Consider the following 15,766-nt stretch of genomic DNA (forward strand, 5'->3'; position numbering starts at 1 on the left):
TACCAAATAAAGTGAGGTATGCCTGATCAAATTTATGCAATTAGGGAAAATTACATAATTATATATATATATACAAAAAGAAACTTATCAGTGGGGCATGCTGGCTCACGTCTGTAATCCCGACACTTTGGGAGGCCAAGGCAGGAGGACTGCTTGAAGCTGGAAGTTCAAGACCACCCTAGGTGAGATAGTGAGACCCTTATCTCTACAAAAAATTTTAAAAGTTAGCCAGGCATGCTGGTACATGCCTGTAGTTGCTGCTACTCAGGAAGCTGAGGTGGGAGGATCTCCTGAGTCCAGGAGGTTAAGGCTGCAGTGAACCATGATCACACCACTGCACTCCAGCCTGGGCAACATAATGAGATCCTGACTCATTAAAAAAATAAGAAACCCCTTTTTTTTTTTTAATTAAAATTCTTAACCTGACTTACAAGAACTGCCTACTAGACTTCCTCCTGGTCCCTCTTCAGTGTATACAGTGTATATATGTACCTACCATTAGGTATCATACACAAGTTTCACTGCCCTAAAGGCAGTGAATTTTATGTGTACAATTCCGTAACAGTTGATGCGTGTCATTATACATTTGTCCAAACCATAAAGTACGAGATCAAGAGTAAACCCTGATATAAACTACAGGACTTTGGGTGACAAAGCGTCAATGTAGGTTCGATTGTAACAAACGTATGGCTCCGTGGCTCTGTGGGGATGCTGACGATGAGGGAGGCTCAAGTCCTCTGTGCTACCCCAATTCATCCAACTCCTGATCTTTTTACTGTCTCCACAGTTATGCCTTCAAGAATGCCATACAGTTGGAATCATACAGCCTTCCTTCAGTTAATAATATGCATTTAAGATTCCTCCATGTCTTTTCATGGCTTGACAGCTCATTTCTTCTTAGCACTAAATAGTATCCCATTGGCTGGATGTACCGCAGTTTATTTACCCATTCATCTATTGAAGAACATCTTGGCTGCTTCTAAGTTTTGGCAGTTATGAATAAAACTGCTATAAACATTTGTGTGCAGGTTTTTGTGTGGACATAAATTTTCAGTCCATTGGGTAAATACCACAGTGTGACTGCTGCATTATAAATGTTGAGTTCTGTAAGAAACTGCCAAACTGTCAGTTGGATTTTTAACCGGTTTCATTCTTTCCTATTTTTGTGCGTCTACAGTTTTATGTACTATTCAAGCTATTCTCTTTCATCACATTTAAAGACTCTGAAACAATTACTATTTCATTTTACACTCACTTTACATCTGTAAAGTGTTGTAAAACACCCCAAAATCGGGAAACCCTAACCAATAAAGAAGTGAATATCCCCAGACGGGCTGAAAACTAGTGTAAGGTGAGCGAATATCTGATTTGTGACTAACTTTATTAAAAGCGGTAGGTTCATTCACTTCCATGCTGTGACGACTGTCTTGCTTCAGCTGCCACAGTTTAGGTAATGTACATAATGAATATTCTGAAAATAAAGAGTCCCTCCCTCACCTTAAACCCATACTCAATAAAAAATGAATACATATATGAAACACATTTATCAAAATTAGCAGACTTCAGGTGTTTTAAAAAGCAAAATTTTAACATATGGAACCCTAATCTCTAACTGAACTCTATTACAGAATGAGTTATGTTTCACGGTTTGGGAGTAGGGCAAGAAAAAAGTTAGGGCCATTAATTAAATACCCAACAGTAAACACTAATCCTGTTCCACTCCATCCCACCCAAGTACCAAAAATGTTTAAATAACTTAAGGCTCTTTGTTCCTTGATTTAGCAATAAAATGTTTATGGAATTCCACCAACCTACCTACTTGACAAGACAGACTTACACACTGGATTATTTACTTTTCTAAAACAAATTTAATTGTGCAAGAGCAAAAATTCAGACTATACATCTTATCACATCAAGAAGTGTTAACACTGCTATCTAAATATGCTATTTAAATGTGATACACTGTAAGGTAACAGAAAAAAGAATACTTGTAATATACACACACACAGCCTAGACCTTTGTATTGTATTACTGAACAAGTGCAAGAAATATATTTGGCCTAGCAAATGGAAACTAAGTAATTGACAAAGTTCATTTACATGGCAAAAACCAGTTCTTAAGACTGGTAAACTTTAAAAAATGCAATACTGACATGGTGCTTTGAAATAAAGAAAATCTGCAACAATCATATTGTCATAACCACAGATAAATACAGACAGTGATTGCTATGTGCAAGACGCTGTTCTAAGCACTGTAAATTAACTCACTTGATCCTCACAACTGAGTTCAGTTACTTTTTTTTTTCTTAACCTTTTTTTTTTTTTGAGACAGGGCCTCACTCTGTTACCCAGGCTGGCGTGCATTGGTACAATCATGGCTCACTGCAGTCTCGACCTCCCAGGCTCAAGCAATCCTCCTGCCTCAGTCACCTGAGTAGCTGGGACTACAGGCATGTGCTATCACACCTGGCTTTTTTTTTTTTTTTCTTTTTTTCTTTTGGTTTCGTTTTGTCTTTTTGTTGAGGGAGCGGTTTGGTAAATCAGGTAGGCTCAGAGACTCCCAATTTTGTTTATTTTTTGTAGAGATGGGGTCTCACTGTATGTTGCCCAGGCTGGTCTTGAACTCCTAGGCCCAAGCAATGTTCCTGCCTCAGACTTCCAAAGTGCTGAGATTACAGGTGTGAGCCTCCACACCAGGCCATATTATCTTTTTTCCTTTTTTTTTTTTTTTTTCCCAAAGAAATAAGAACATTAAGGCCAGGTGCAGTGGCTCACACCTGTAATCCCAGCACTTTGGGAGGCTGAGGCAGGAGGATCGAAAGGTCAGGAATTCGAGAACAGCCTGGCCAACATAGTGAAACCCGGTCTCTACTAAAAATACAAAAAAATTAGCCAGGCATGGTAGCAGTCACCTGTAATCCTAGCTACTCAGGAGGCTGAGGCAGGAGAATCACTTGAACCTGGGAGGCGAAAGTTGCAGAGAGCCAAGATTGTGCCACTGCATGCACATCAGCCAGGGCGACAGTGCGAGACTCCATCTCAAAAAAAAAAAAAAAAAGGAAATAAGAACCATTAAGAACCAGAGAGGTAAATAAGTTTACCAAGGTCACACAATTGAGTAGAAATCAGCATCCAAACCTAGGCAAGCTGTCTTAGAATTCCAGGCTCTTAACACTATGCTTTACTATCTCTATTTCATTTTTAGTTCATTCATGTGTTTTATGTATTCACAGGAATAAAACAATGTTCTACACATGTGACCCCAACAGATCCTTCCGGAAGATTTATATGTTGTGCTATTTAAAAGCATTCACCACATCTTTGTAATATAATACCTTTTTTCTAGAAAACCTACACTTGATGACTGGGAGCAGTGTCTCACACCTATAATCCCAGCTCTTTAGGAGGCCAAGGCAGGAGGATCACTGGACACCAGCCTGGGCAACATAGGGAGACCCACCTCTACAAAAAAAAATAAAAAATTTTTAATTAGCCAGGCACAGTAGCACGCACCGGTAGTACCAGATACTCAGGATGCTGAGTTGGGATAATCATTTGAGCCCAGGAGGCTGAGACTGTAGTGAGTCATGATCACACTACCGCACTCCAGCCTAGGTGACAGAGCAAGAAAAAAAGGAAATGAACATTTGAAACCTTCTAGTAATCACAAAAACTAAGTGCAAAACTGTCATTTTCTGGGTTTTTCCAAATTATCAAAGACTGGTAAAATTCTTTTTTTTTTTTTTTTTTAAAGACAGGATCTCGGCCAGGCATGGGGGCTCACACCTGTAATCCCCGGCACTTTGGGAGGCAGAGGCGGAGAGATTACCTGAGGTCAGGAGTTCGAAACCAGCCTAGCCAACATAGTGAAACCCCATCTCTACTAAAAATATAAAACTTAGCCAGGCATGGTGACAGGCGCCTGTAAACCCAGCTACTCGGGAGGCTGGGGCAGGAGAATCGCTTGAACCTGGGAAGTGGAGGCTGCAGTGAGTGGAGATGGTGCCACTGCACTCCAGCCTGGGTGACAAGAGTGAGACTCCATCTCAAAAACAAAAAACAAAGGAAAAGAACATTAGGGACAGGGTCTTGCTCTGTCACTCCGGCTGGAATGCAGAGATGCAATCACAGCTTACCACAGCCTCAAACTCAACTCCTGAGCTCAAGCAATCCTACTGATCACTTAGTAGTCTCTGAGCCTACTCTGCTCCTATGATAGTGAGGACTACACATGCATGCCACCAGGCCCAGTTAATTTTTTTTTTTTTTTTTTTTTTTTTTTTTAGAGACAAGGGTCTTGCTAAGTTGCCTAGACTGGTCTCAAACTCCTGGCCTCACATGATCCTCCTGCCTCAGCCTCCCAAAGCACTGGGATTACAGGTGTTAACCATGGTGGCTGGCTGTAAAACTTTTCTTCTTGGCCGGGCGCGGTGGCTCACGCCTGTAATCCCAGCACTTCGGGAGGCCGAGGCGGGCGGATCATGAGGTCAGGACATCGAGACCATCCTGGCTAACACAGTGAAACCCCGTCTCTACTAAAGAATACAAAAAATTAGCCGGGCATAGTGGCGAGCGCCTATAGTCCCAGCTGCTCGGGAGGCTGAGGCAGGAGAATGGCATGAACCCAGGAGGTGGAGGTTGCAGTGAACCGAGATTGTGCCACTGCACGCCAGCCTGGGCCACAGACCAAGACTCCGTCTCAAAAAAAAAAAAAAACTTTTCTTTGTTTTTCTTAAGACATTGTATCACTCTGTCACCCAGAATGGAATGCAGTGGCATGATCTCAGCTCACCGCAACCTCCTACCTCCCCGGCTCAAGCTATTCTGCCATATTAGTTACCAGGTACGTGGCACATTTGTTAACTGTTGGCTTTTTCTTTAAAGCCAGTACAGTCTCTGGTTCTGGATATACCTGCCTCATCTAGGGTTCCCAGAGTTATAAAAACGAAGAAGAATTGCCAAGCAAGTTTACAATGTTCTGCTGGCATCTAACAAAAAAAGCATTAGAGATTTCCAGAGAGCACATACGTGTATTCCTTCCTTCCTCAAATCCCACTGGAAGAAAATAAAGATAAAGGGAAATAAAATCCATACCAGGAGAAGGAATAAATGCCACCAGTGAATGACAGATGTTAACCAACTTTAGGAAGATGAAAAGTAGTTGGAATACTGACCTTCAAACCAGAGTAGGACAAAGTAAATTTAAGAATATGCACCAAGGACAGGCGTGGTGGCTCACGACTGTAATCCCAGCAATTTGGGAGGCTGAGACGGGCAGATCACGGGGTCAGAAGTTCAAGACCAGATCAGCCTAACCAAGGTAGTGAAATCCCGTCTCTACTAAAAAATACAAAACAATTAGCTGGGCGTGGTGGCGCGCGCCTTTAGTCCCAGCTACTTAAGAGGTTGAGGCAGAAGAATCCCTTGAACCCAGGAGGCAGAGGTTACAGTGAGCCGAGATCGCGCCACTGCGCTCCAGCCTGGGCGACAGAGTGAAACTCCGTCCAAAAAAAAAAAAAAAACACCAAAGGATTAGGGGGAGATGCTATTCCTACAAGCTGAGCCGAGTTAGAGGTTTCAAGCTTGAAGTCAGTGGACCCAAAGGTCACAAATTGGCAGCGGGACAAAAACCATGGAAATCACTCAATCCTCCTCCCTCCCCACTCTCCAAGCAAAAACTCCAAAATAGTTATGTTTGTCTCCAAGATAAAGTCAAAAGTTTTTTAGAAATGAAGGGGTAGGACCCCTATTGTGAATACTGCTGTTAAGAGTACACAGCAGAAACTTAGGCTTCACAATTTTACAGTTCACACTGAGGAAACAAAGTTAAACAGCTATACTCAGCGGAGAAGCTGCTCCTCCACTACTGTAAAGCCTGAAGCAAAAGGCAGGTTCCCAGCCTATCCGTCTGGTACCTGCTCACATGCCCTCAACTGAAACCTTCCTATCTAGGCGACCTGGTACAAAAAGCCACAAGTCAATTAGCGACCCGTGTACTGAAAACAACACCTATTACTCACATTAACCAAAATATAGACAGATAACCAGTGCCCATCAGACGTTGGAGAAAAAGCAACAGAAGGAAACAGGCCCAAAAAGACACAGAACTATTGACCGACAGTAAACAGATTCAGGAAACAGATTTTTTTTTCTAATTATCATCTTTGTAGATTCAAGAGACTTTTAATATCTATAAGTAAGAAAAGGCTGCTGCACCTAGGACCCTGTGTTTACTAACTCAAAGAATAAAAACTGGAGAAGGAAAGAACAGAAGGAGGTAGTCTAAGACACCATAAATCCCTAAATTTATCCACAATAGACAAATTAAAAAAAAAAAAAAAAAAAAGGAGGTAGATAGCAAATATATTATCTACCCTGGAAAGGGGGTGGGGGAATAGTGATTTCACTTTTCATTTTACATCATTTTCAAGCTGTTTTAACTATGTACATATATTAATTCTAATAACAATGTTTTAAGTATTAACCATAAAAAAAAATGGCACGGGACACCACCACCCCAAACAAGTGCTATTTGAACTCTCTCGTGATACTAACAAAGATTTACGGAGGATGGCAAATTTCAAAATAAGAGATCAAAAAGGGTCCCTGCCACTCGTTTTCCTCAAAAGCTAGATAAAACATTTTAGAGCCTTTTTGAAAACTTGCATATGACTAGAAAAACCCGGCAGACAAAGCAAAGCCTACAGAATACGCCGGAAATAAAGGTGGTTCCCACCCCAACTCAGGGTCTAGGGCAAATGAGCCGGCAGTAGGAGGGTGCAATACCTGAACGCAGGGATGCCGCGGCAGCCAGGGGACTTGACAGTCACAGAGGCCAAGGCCACAGAGAGAGACACTGCAGCTAAAGCCCTTCCCAGGAGGCGTCCGGCCATCAGCGCCCCGAGGGCGGCTTCGCGATGCCAGGTTGCTCTTAGTTGGTGCCTCCGCCTCCCCACAACCCACAGCTCCGAGTCCCGGCCCCCCGCATCTAGTGGGCACTAGGACCCGGCTGCCGTTGGGTTCCCGAACGGGAGTAGCTGTGCCTACCTATAAATCACAAATCAAGCGCCCTCCCACGCTAGAGTCCAAGTCTTTACCCAGTGCATCGAGAAAAATCCACACCAGCACGTGACGCACAGCGCCAGCTGCCGGAGGAACCGCAACCAATGACGTCGTAACTTTCTGGCTGCGTAATGGCGCTTTACGGCCGCGCCGCAAAGCAAAGGTCGTGCGTTGCCGGCTTCGTAGCGCCTTCGGTCTCCGACTTCCCAGACTTCCCAGTCTGCGCAGGCGTACTTGGAGCCGAAGGGAACTACCAAGAAAGTACCAGAGGAAAGGAAACGTCTAACAGACGAGGAACTGGGAGGGGAATAAGTGGGAAAGAAGCAAAGAGGTTTGAGAGAGGCTTGTTGCCCTGGGTTTTGTTTGTGTGTTTGCTTTTTGAGACAAGAGGCTGGCTCTGTCGCCCAGGCTGGAGTGCAGGGGCGCGATGTCAGCTCGTTTCCGCCTCAACCTCCTGGGCTTAAGCGAGTCTCCTGTCTCAGCCCGCGACGTCGCTGGGACTGTAGGCACACACCGCCATACCTGGCTAATTTTTGTATGTTTTGTAGAGACATTTTTGCCGTGTTGCCCAGGCTGGTCTCCAACTCTCAAGCTCAAACAATCCAACTGCCCTGGGCCTCCTCACAGGCGTGAGCCAACGCTCCTGGCCCTGCCCTGGTTTTTTAAGGCAGTAAGTTGTTGCAGAACCACGCGGGTTTTAGCCATATTTTGAATAGTACTTGGTTATGGGAATGAAACCGCCTTTGCAAAATTATAACTGATTTAGGAGGCCGAGGCGGGATCACTTGTGGTCAGGAGTTCAAGACCAGCCTGGCCAACGTGATGAAACCGCCTCTCTACTAAAAATACAAAACTTAGCTGGGCATGGTGGCCCACGCCTGTAGTCCCAGGTACTCAGGAGGCTGAAGCAGAGAATCGCTTGAACCCGGGAGGCGGAGGTTGCAGTGAGCCCAGGTCACACCACTGCACTCCAGCCTGGGCGACCAGAGAAATTATGTCTTTAGGAAAAAAAAAAAAAAAAAACTCTCTGCTCCCTGAATGCTCAGGGAGACTGATTTGAGTAATAAAAAAAACTCCGGTCTCCCACACAGCCGGCTCTGCCTGAATTACTTTTTCTCTATTGCAATTCCCCTGTCTTGATGAATCAGCTCTGTCTAGGCAAGGGGGAATGGTGAACCCCTTGGGCGGTTACAGCAAGAGGAGATAGTGCAGAGACTCGGCCCTCCTATCTTGAAGCATTTCTCGGTTTTTTGTTTTTATTTTTGCTTTCTTAACCAAGTTGTCTGCTCCAAATGCTGGATTTCATTCACAAGGCTTTGCCAGGACCAGGTGTGGGCCTTGGAAACTCGTGGAGGAGAAAAGCTATGAAAATAGGCACACAACCTGGAGGAGGAACAGAGGCCAATACCCTTAATACTGGGGAAGAAACTCGAGAGGCAAAAATTAGCCAAACGGACACACTGAAAGTTGGAAACCCAGATTGTCCAAAGCAGCTTGTAATCAGGCTTACCTCATTTATATTAGCTTATTGATGTGGCAAATACTTGACTTTTGCTTACATGAGCCGCTATTTCTGTGCGGTTCCAATACACCGAGGTTACAAAACTGACCATCTTAAGAGCCAGATTAATCAAATTTTGACAACCATTGTTCTGAAAACTGCAGAACTCTTGATAGGTATTGACTGTTCAAACCTTTACACTGTCAACCTAGCTGTGTTTCAGATGCTGAGGCACGAAATAGAATTTAAAGCATTTGCTTTAGCCAAAGTGAGGACAGCTGCCCAGAAGACCCAGACCCAAGTAACCTTGAGTGTGAGCTCCTGTCCGCCTTCGTTACAATCAGGTTTTTAAAGGCAAAAAGGGGACAGGGAGTTGACTGATACAAAGTTGTAAAGAATTACTGGTTTGTAGAAATAGCATTGATTAGTGAATGGCTATATATTAAGCTATAGAGTGTGAGTTACAGTGTCCAGTGTGCCATTATTAGGTTAATTGGTAGCTACTTGTGGCTATAGCAAGCAGTTTAAAGAGATGAATACATAACAAAGTGGGGAATAGGTGTAATTGCTGTCTCATTTTAATGTCTCTCTGGGCCTGATAATTTTAAAGGATTCACCTTCCTCATGTAAAAGTTCTTTTCTCAGCACTGAGAGACTTAATTATACTCTAGCATAGCTTCCAGTAGCTTAAGGCCTTGTCCCTAGGCTGGTCCCAGACCCCATTAAAATGCTTCCCTGAAATCAAAACTCAATGCCTGGAGAATTTACTGTTTGTTCCAGCCAAAACTTGGTGATAGGCAGATAGGTCACTGGACCCCTTCTTAGAGCAGTTACCTTAGAAATCTTGTTTCTCTACCCTTCGTGATGTAAGTCTACCACCCAAAACAGTTTCCTCAAAGACTTGGGAGCCATCTCTTTGAAATGTAAATATTCAGGGAGATAATTCACCCTAGCTCCTGGTCCCTATAGGAGGCAAGTACCTTGCTTTAGCTAGCACCACTGCCTCATATCATGAAGATAGAAGTTTGTTTCTTCTCTGGATACAAGCCAGTTAACAAACCCAAATGGCGTAGTCACATCAATCAACAAACCACCGCCCCCCCCCAGCCGCCCGCCACCCCCCAAAACTTAAGATCCTTTTGTGCCTTTCTCTGTTGCATACCTCAGCCTTTTGTTTCAGGGAAGTGTGGGGTTTGTTCATATTACACTCTCTTCCCTATTGGACTGGCATTACTGAATATAAAGTCTGTCCTTACTGCTTTAACTAGTGTCCAGCTTCGTTTATTTTGACTGCTATCTCAGGTTAAGAAGTAGTATTATTGAAATGTGCATTTTAAAAATAAATATCTGTACTTGGCTTCCTCTTGTCAGATAAACTTTGCTCTCAAAGTTGTTAATCACTGCTTAAGTTGGAAATGTATTAGACTGGCTCTGTTCATCAAGTTCAGCGTTTCCAAAGTCTGCTGACAAATTAGTCAAGAGAGAGGACAGGAGAAAAGCAGTGAGTTACAAAGTCAACAAGCAAAGAAAGGGAGCAACAGAAAGTAGTTCTCACAGGAAGCTCCTCAGACCCTAGTCTTCTAACTCCACATTCCTTAAGGGGAGGCTAGCGTGAACTTAGTTTGATGAACTACACAACTGTGCAAACAAAACCAATTCCACTGAAACCAAATCGCAGTTAGCTGGGACAGCCAGATCTCCTGGGTTCCTCCCTTCGGGGATGCATACTCCCATGTCTTCTAGTGTGTAGTGAGTGCATGTTCCGCAACCTGCTCTTGGGTAAAAAAAAAAAAAAAAAAAAAAAAAAAAATCTCATTATCAAATTACCCACGTCCTAAATTAGTTAAACAGATGTCATCAGAATTTAAGTAAGGAGAAGTAAGGACTTTTTTAAAATTTATGAAGCATATACCAACTTCAAGGACATCTTACAATAGTTGGTGAGACAGGCCAATGACACTGAGAAATGAGAATTTTTAAATAGGAAAGTGACATATGTGATCATTGGAATTGATGGGTATGCTAAAAGAGTAATTCAGAATCTCAACTATTTCCCTGATATAGTTTGGATATTTGTCCCCCGCAATCTCATGTTGAAATGTATTCCCCAGTGTTGGAGGTGGGGTCTGGTGGGAGGTGTTTGGGTCATGAGGGTGGATCCCTCATGGCTTGGTGCTGTCCTTGTCATAGTGAGTTCATGTGATATCTGGTTATTTAAAGATGTATGACACCTCCCCCACCTCTTTCGGGCTCCCAGTCTCACCAAAATGTCAGCTCCCCTTTGCCTTCCACCATGATTGTAAGCTTTCTCAGGCCTCACCAGGAGCCAAGCAGATGCCCAGCACCATGCTTCCTGTACAGCCTGTAGAACTGTGAGCCAAGCAAACCTCTTTTCTATCAGGGGAACCCACCCCCAATATTTCAACATAGGTTCTTTCTATTTTCCATAACTGTCGGCCAGCTGAGAAATAAAGAGAAAGAGTACAAAGAGAGGAATTTTACAGCTGGACCACCGGGGATGACATCACATATCAGTAGGACCATGATGCCCACCTGAGCCACAAAACCAGCAAGTTTTTATTAAGGATTTCAGAAGGGGAGGGGGTATACGAACAGGGAGTAGGCCACAAAGATCACATGCTTCAAAGGGCAAAAGACAGAACAAAGATCACATGCTTCTGAGGAAACAGGACAAGGGCAAAATCAGAACTCTTGGATAAGGGTCTATGTTCAGCAGTGCAAGTATTGTCTTCATAAACATCTTAACAGAAAACAAGATTCAAGAGCAGAGAACTGGTCTGACCAAAACTTTACCAGGATGAAGTTTCCCAATTCTAGTAAACCTGAGGGTACTGCAGGAGACCAGGTCGTATCTCAGTCCTTATCTCAACCACATAGGACAGACATTCCCAGAGCAGCCGTTTATAGACTGCCCCCGAGGAATGCATTCCTTTCCCAGGGTCTTAATATTGATATTCCTTGCTAGGAAAAGAATTTAGCAATATCTCTCCTACTTGCATGTCCATTTATAGGCGTTCTGCAAGAAGAAAAATATGGCTCTTTTTGCCCAACCCCACAGGCAGTCAGACCTTATGGTTGTCTTCCCTTGTTCCCTAAAAATTGCTGTTATTCTGTTCTTTTTCAAGGTGCACTGATTTCATATTGTTCAAACACACATGTTTTACAATCAATTTGTACAGTTAACACAATGATCACAGTGGTCCTGAGGTGACATACATCCTCAGCTTATGATGATAACAGGATTAAGAGATTGAAGACAGGCATAAGAATTATAAAAGTATTATTTGGGGACAGATAAACGTCCATATTAAAATGAAATCTTCACAACTTGTGTTCCTTTGCTGCAGCTCCAGCCGGTCCCTCTGTTCGGGGTCCCTGACTCCCTGCAACACTTTTCTTTATAAATTACGCAGTCTCAAGTATTTCTTTTTTTTTCTTTTTTTTTTTTTTTTTTTTTTTTTTTTTTGAGATGGAGTCTCGCTCTGTTGCCAGGTTGAAGTGCAGTGGCGTGATCTCGGCTCACTGCAACCTCCACCTCTGGGGTTCAAGCGATTCTCCTGCCTCAGCCTCCTGAGTAGCTGGGACTACTCGGCCCACGCCACCAAGCCCAGCTAATTTTTTGTATTTTTAGTGAGACAGAGTTTCACCATGTTGGCCAGGATGATCTCAATCTCTTGACCTCGTGATCTGCCCACCTTGGCCTCCCAAAGTGCTGGGATTACATGCATGAGCCACCATGCCCGGCCTCAAGTATTTCTTTATAGCAATGCAAGAATGGTCTAACGTATTCTCTCTTTTTTTTTTCTCTTCCATTCATTTAGTCATTGTAAACAAACATTCTCTGAAAAGGAATTTGGAGGAAAGAGACTTTATTCCAGTGGACAGTTTGCAAACCAGGGAAACATGGCCTTTGGTGTAAAACAAAAGTGTGCTCCAGAGAACAGAGAGAGGGTTTGGATTTTATAACCAAAATTGCCACCCAGATTACTAATTAGGTCTGTTTATACAAATGAGGGATTCAAACTAGCTTAGTTCTGATTGATTGACACAGCTGAGCTCCTGTTTGTTGGTTCGGGTGAGTTTCGTAAATCCCAAAGTTCGATAGAGGTGTGAGTTTTCAGTGAACTCAGAGTATGTGTGTGACCTTTAGTAAGCAAATGGCCACTTGTTTAAAATTTGTTAGCCACATGGGATCCATCTTAAAGGATTGCCTCTTTCAGGTTTGCATTTATTCACATTATACCATAATGACAAATAATACTATTTACCAAGCACACCACCCCAGGTGCCAGGAATACAGTTGTGAACAAGATGGACAAGGTCCTACTCTCATGAAGCTTACTTTATAGGAGAGGGAAATAAACGTTAATAAGTAAACCGATAAACTAGGAATTCCAGATTAGGAAAAGTGCTGTGAAGGAAATAGATAACTTGCTGAGGGACAGAATAGTTGAGGGAGAAGTGACTACTTTAGATTGCAGGGGGAGGATGTCTTTTCTGATGAGGTCACATTTGTGCAGAGACCTAAGGACATGAAGCTGCCAGTCATTGAAAAAGCTGGGAAAAGAGCATTCAAGGCAGGTAAGACTGTACGTTGAAAAAACAGATCTGAGGTAGGAAAGAAATAAGAATAATCAAGGAGGCCAGGCACAGTGGCTCACTCCTGTAATCCCATCACTTTGGGAGGCCAAGGCAAGTGGATCATCTGAGGTCAGGAGTTCAAGACCGGCCTGACCAACATGGTGAAATCATGTCTCTACTAAAAATACAAAAATTAGCCGAGCATGGTGGTAGCCGCCTGTAATCCCAGCTACTCAGGAGGCTGAGGCAGAAGAATCGCTTGAACCCGGGAGGCGGAGGTAGCAATGAGCCAAGATCATGCCATTGCACTCCAGCCTGGGCGCCAGAGCAAGACTTTATCTCAAAAAAATGAAATAAAATAAAATAGCCAAGGAATAGAAAGACCAATAAACTAAAGCATAGTAAACTAGGGGCATAATAATCTGTATTTAGGCCAGTATGGTGGACACTGCTGGCTGCTTCCCAATACCCATTAATTCTTTCTTCCACATTATGTGTAGAAATAGGCCTAGTTTTAACTTCTACCTCCCTAATTCTCTCTGCAGCTAAAGGGACCATGTGGCTCTTTCTGGTCAATGAAATGAAAGTGGAAGTCTACTGTGTGGGTCTTCCGGAAAGGGTATTGTTTTCCTGGTAAAAAGGAATTAGCTCATTTCATAAGCACCATTTACCCTTTGCCATTTCGCCTCCTTCCTTTATTCCAGCTTGAAAGGAGGACATAATTCCTAGAGAAGGAGGAGATATCCTGAGAACAATACTGACAAAAACCACACAGTATGGATGGCAGAGTAGGGTGCAAGAAGGAGCCTGTCTTTTATGACTTCCTCAAGTAGATGCACTGGCCCTGGACAGCTGGCTTCTGGACTAATCAAGAAAATAAACCCTATCATTATGATTGTGTTAATTTTATGTAAAAATCCTGACTCAAGACTTAAACATCTAAGGCCTTACACACCATTCTGAGGAATTGGGATCTTATCCCAAGTGCAATGATAAGCCGTTAAAACTCCACCAAATTTTATTGTTCACAACATAGAGAAGTAGATGTTATAAACATTGAAACTGGATAAACAGCAGCATTCAAGTGGGCATTGTGTGGGATCAGGATACTGGATTCTTCATACTTGCTTATTTTATTTTATTTTTTTTAGATACAGAGTCTCGCTCTGTTGCCAAGGCTGGAGTGCAGTGGGGTGATCTTGGCTCACTGCAACCTCTGCCTCCCAGGTCCAGGCGATTCTCCTGCCTCAGCCTCCTGAGTAGCTGGGATTACAGACGCACACCACCACGCCTGGCTAATTTTTGTATTTTTAGTAGAGACAAGGTTTCACTATGTTGGCCAGGCTGGTCTCGAACTCATGACCTCAAGTGATCCACCTGCCTCAAACTCCCAAAATGCTGGGATTACAGGCGTGACCACCACACCCAACTAATACTTGGTTCTACTACCGTCATCTCCCTCTTATTTCCCACAATTCACTGGGTCATAAGTAGCTTCCTTCCTTCTCTCTCTTTCCTTATGGAAAAAAACATTTTTTCATATCTTCTGTTTTTTCAGTTAAAGAAACCCTTCACACTCACCAGTCCTGCTTCTTGACAAGTTAATGCATGCAGAAGGATTTTTTAAAACCCCTTCTCACTTGACAAAGCCTGGCTTTCAAGATTAATCCTGTGCTGGAGACTCAAAAATCCCATTTGACAGTTGCTTCTTTGTTCCAATTCATATGTATTCTTCCCCCTAAAGCATGAAAACCATTATTCCAAGGGATGGAGTGCCTCAGGGCAATAAGACATTCAAATATAAAAACATCTAAAAATATTTCAAAAATATTATGCTCATGGTGGTTTTTTTTTATTTTGTCTATGAAGTTTGGGCACATTCACTTCTCTATGCCTGTTTCCTTACCTATAAAATGAGGAGATATGGTAATCAACATCATAGAGCTATGAGAGTTAAAGAAGATAAATTTTATAAAATGTCCAAAAAAATTGTAATTATTATTTTTTTCAAGCATTTACAATGTGATACCTACAATTGGCTATATACTTTACACATATCACCATGTTTAGAGCTGACAATTACCCCCAGGAGGGCTGGTCTGATTGCCTCTACTTTAGAGATGAGGATTCAGACTTGGAGAAGTTAAATAACTTGCTCAACTTCACACAGCCTATCTAATAATTTCTAGAGTCAGATGTATTATTTTTCTATGGCTGCTATAACAAATTACCACAAATTAGTAGTTGAAAATAACAGGAATTTATTCTCTCACAGTTCTGGAGACTGGAAGTCCAAAATCAGTTTTGTTGTACCAAAATGAAAGTGTCTACTGGACCATGCTCTCACTGGAGGCTCCAGTGGAGAATCCATTCTTTGCCTCTTAGAGCTTCTGGTGGCTGCTAACATTCCATGGCTTGTGGCCACATCAGTCCAATCTCTGCTTCTGTGGTCACATTGCCTTCCCCTTTCCTGTTTGAATCAAATTTGCCTCTCCCTGTCTTCTTCTTATTATTCTTATTATTATTACTATTATGATTATTATTTGAGACAGTCTTTCTCTGTTGTACAAGCTGGAGTGCAGTGGCACGATCTCAGCTCACT

General features: G+C 42.8%; 2 protein-coding genes across 5 annotated transcripts in view; both read right to left on the reverse strand.

The window, feature by feature from the left end:
- The window catches only part of NUDT9 (nudix hydrolase 9), a 36,123-nt gene extending 28,908 nt beyond the window's left edge, over nt 1-7,215 (reverse strand). The window contains exon 1 of one of the 3 annotated variants that reach the window (XM_050790487.1): nt 6,786-7,215. In XM_050790487.1, coding sequence (XP_050646444.1) covers nt 6,786-6,892 — 107 coding nt within the window. In that variant the 5' untranslated portion in view covers nt 6,893-7,215. The remainder of the gene's footprint in view (nt 1-6,785) is intronic. The other 2 variants (XM_050790489.1, XM_050790488.1) reach the window with 2 other exon arrangements.
- SPP1 (secreted phosphoprotein 1) overlaps nt 1-15,766 on the reverse strand; it is an 899,378-nt gene that overhangs the window by 525,489 nt on the left and 358,123 nt on the right. The window lies entirely within an intron of this gene.

The sequence above is a fragment of the Macaca thibetana genome, chromosome 5, assembly GCF_024542745.1.
Source record: "Macaca thibetana thibetana isolate TM-01 chromosome 5, ASM2454274v1, whole genome shotgun sequence".
In the NCBI taxonomy this organism is placed as follows: domain Eukaryota; kingdom Metazoa; phylum Chordata; class Mammalia; order Primates; family Cercopithecidae; genus Macaca; species Macaca thibetana.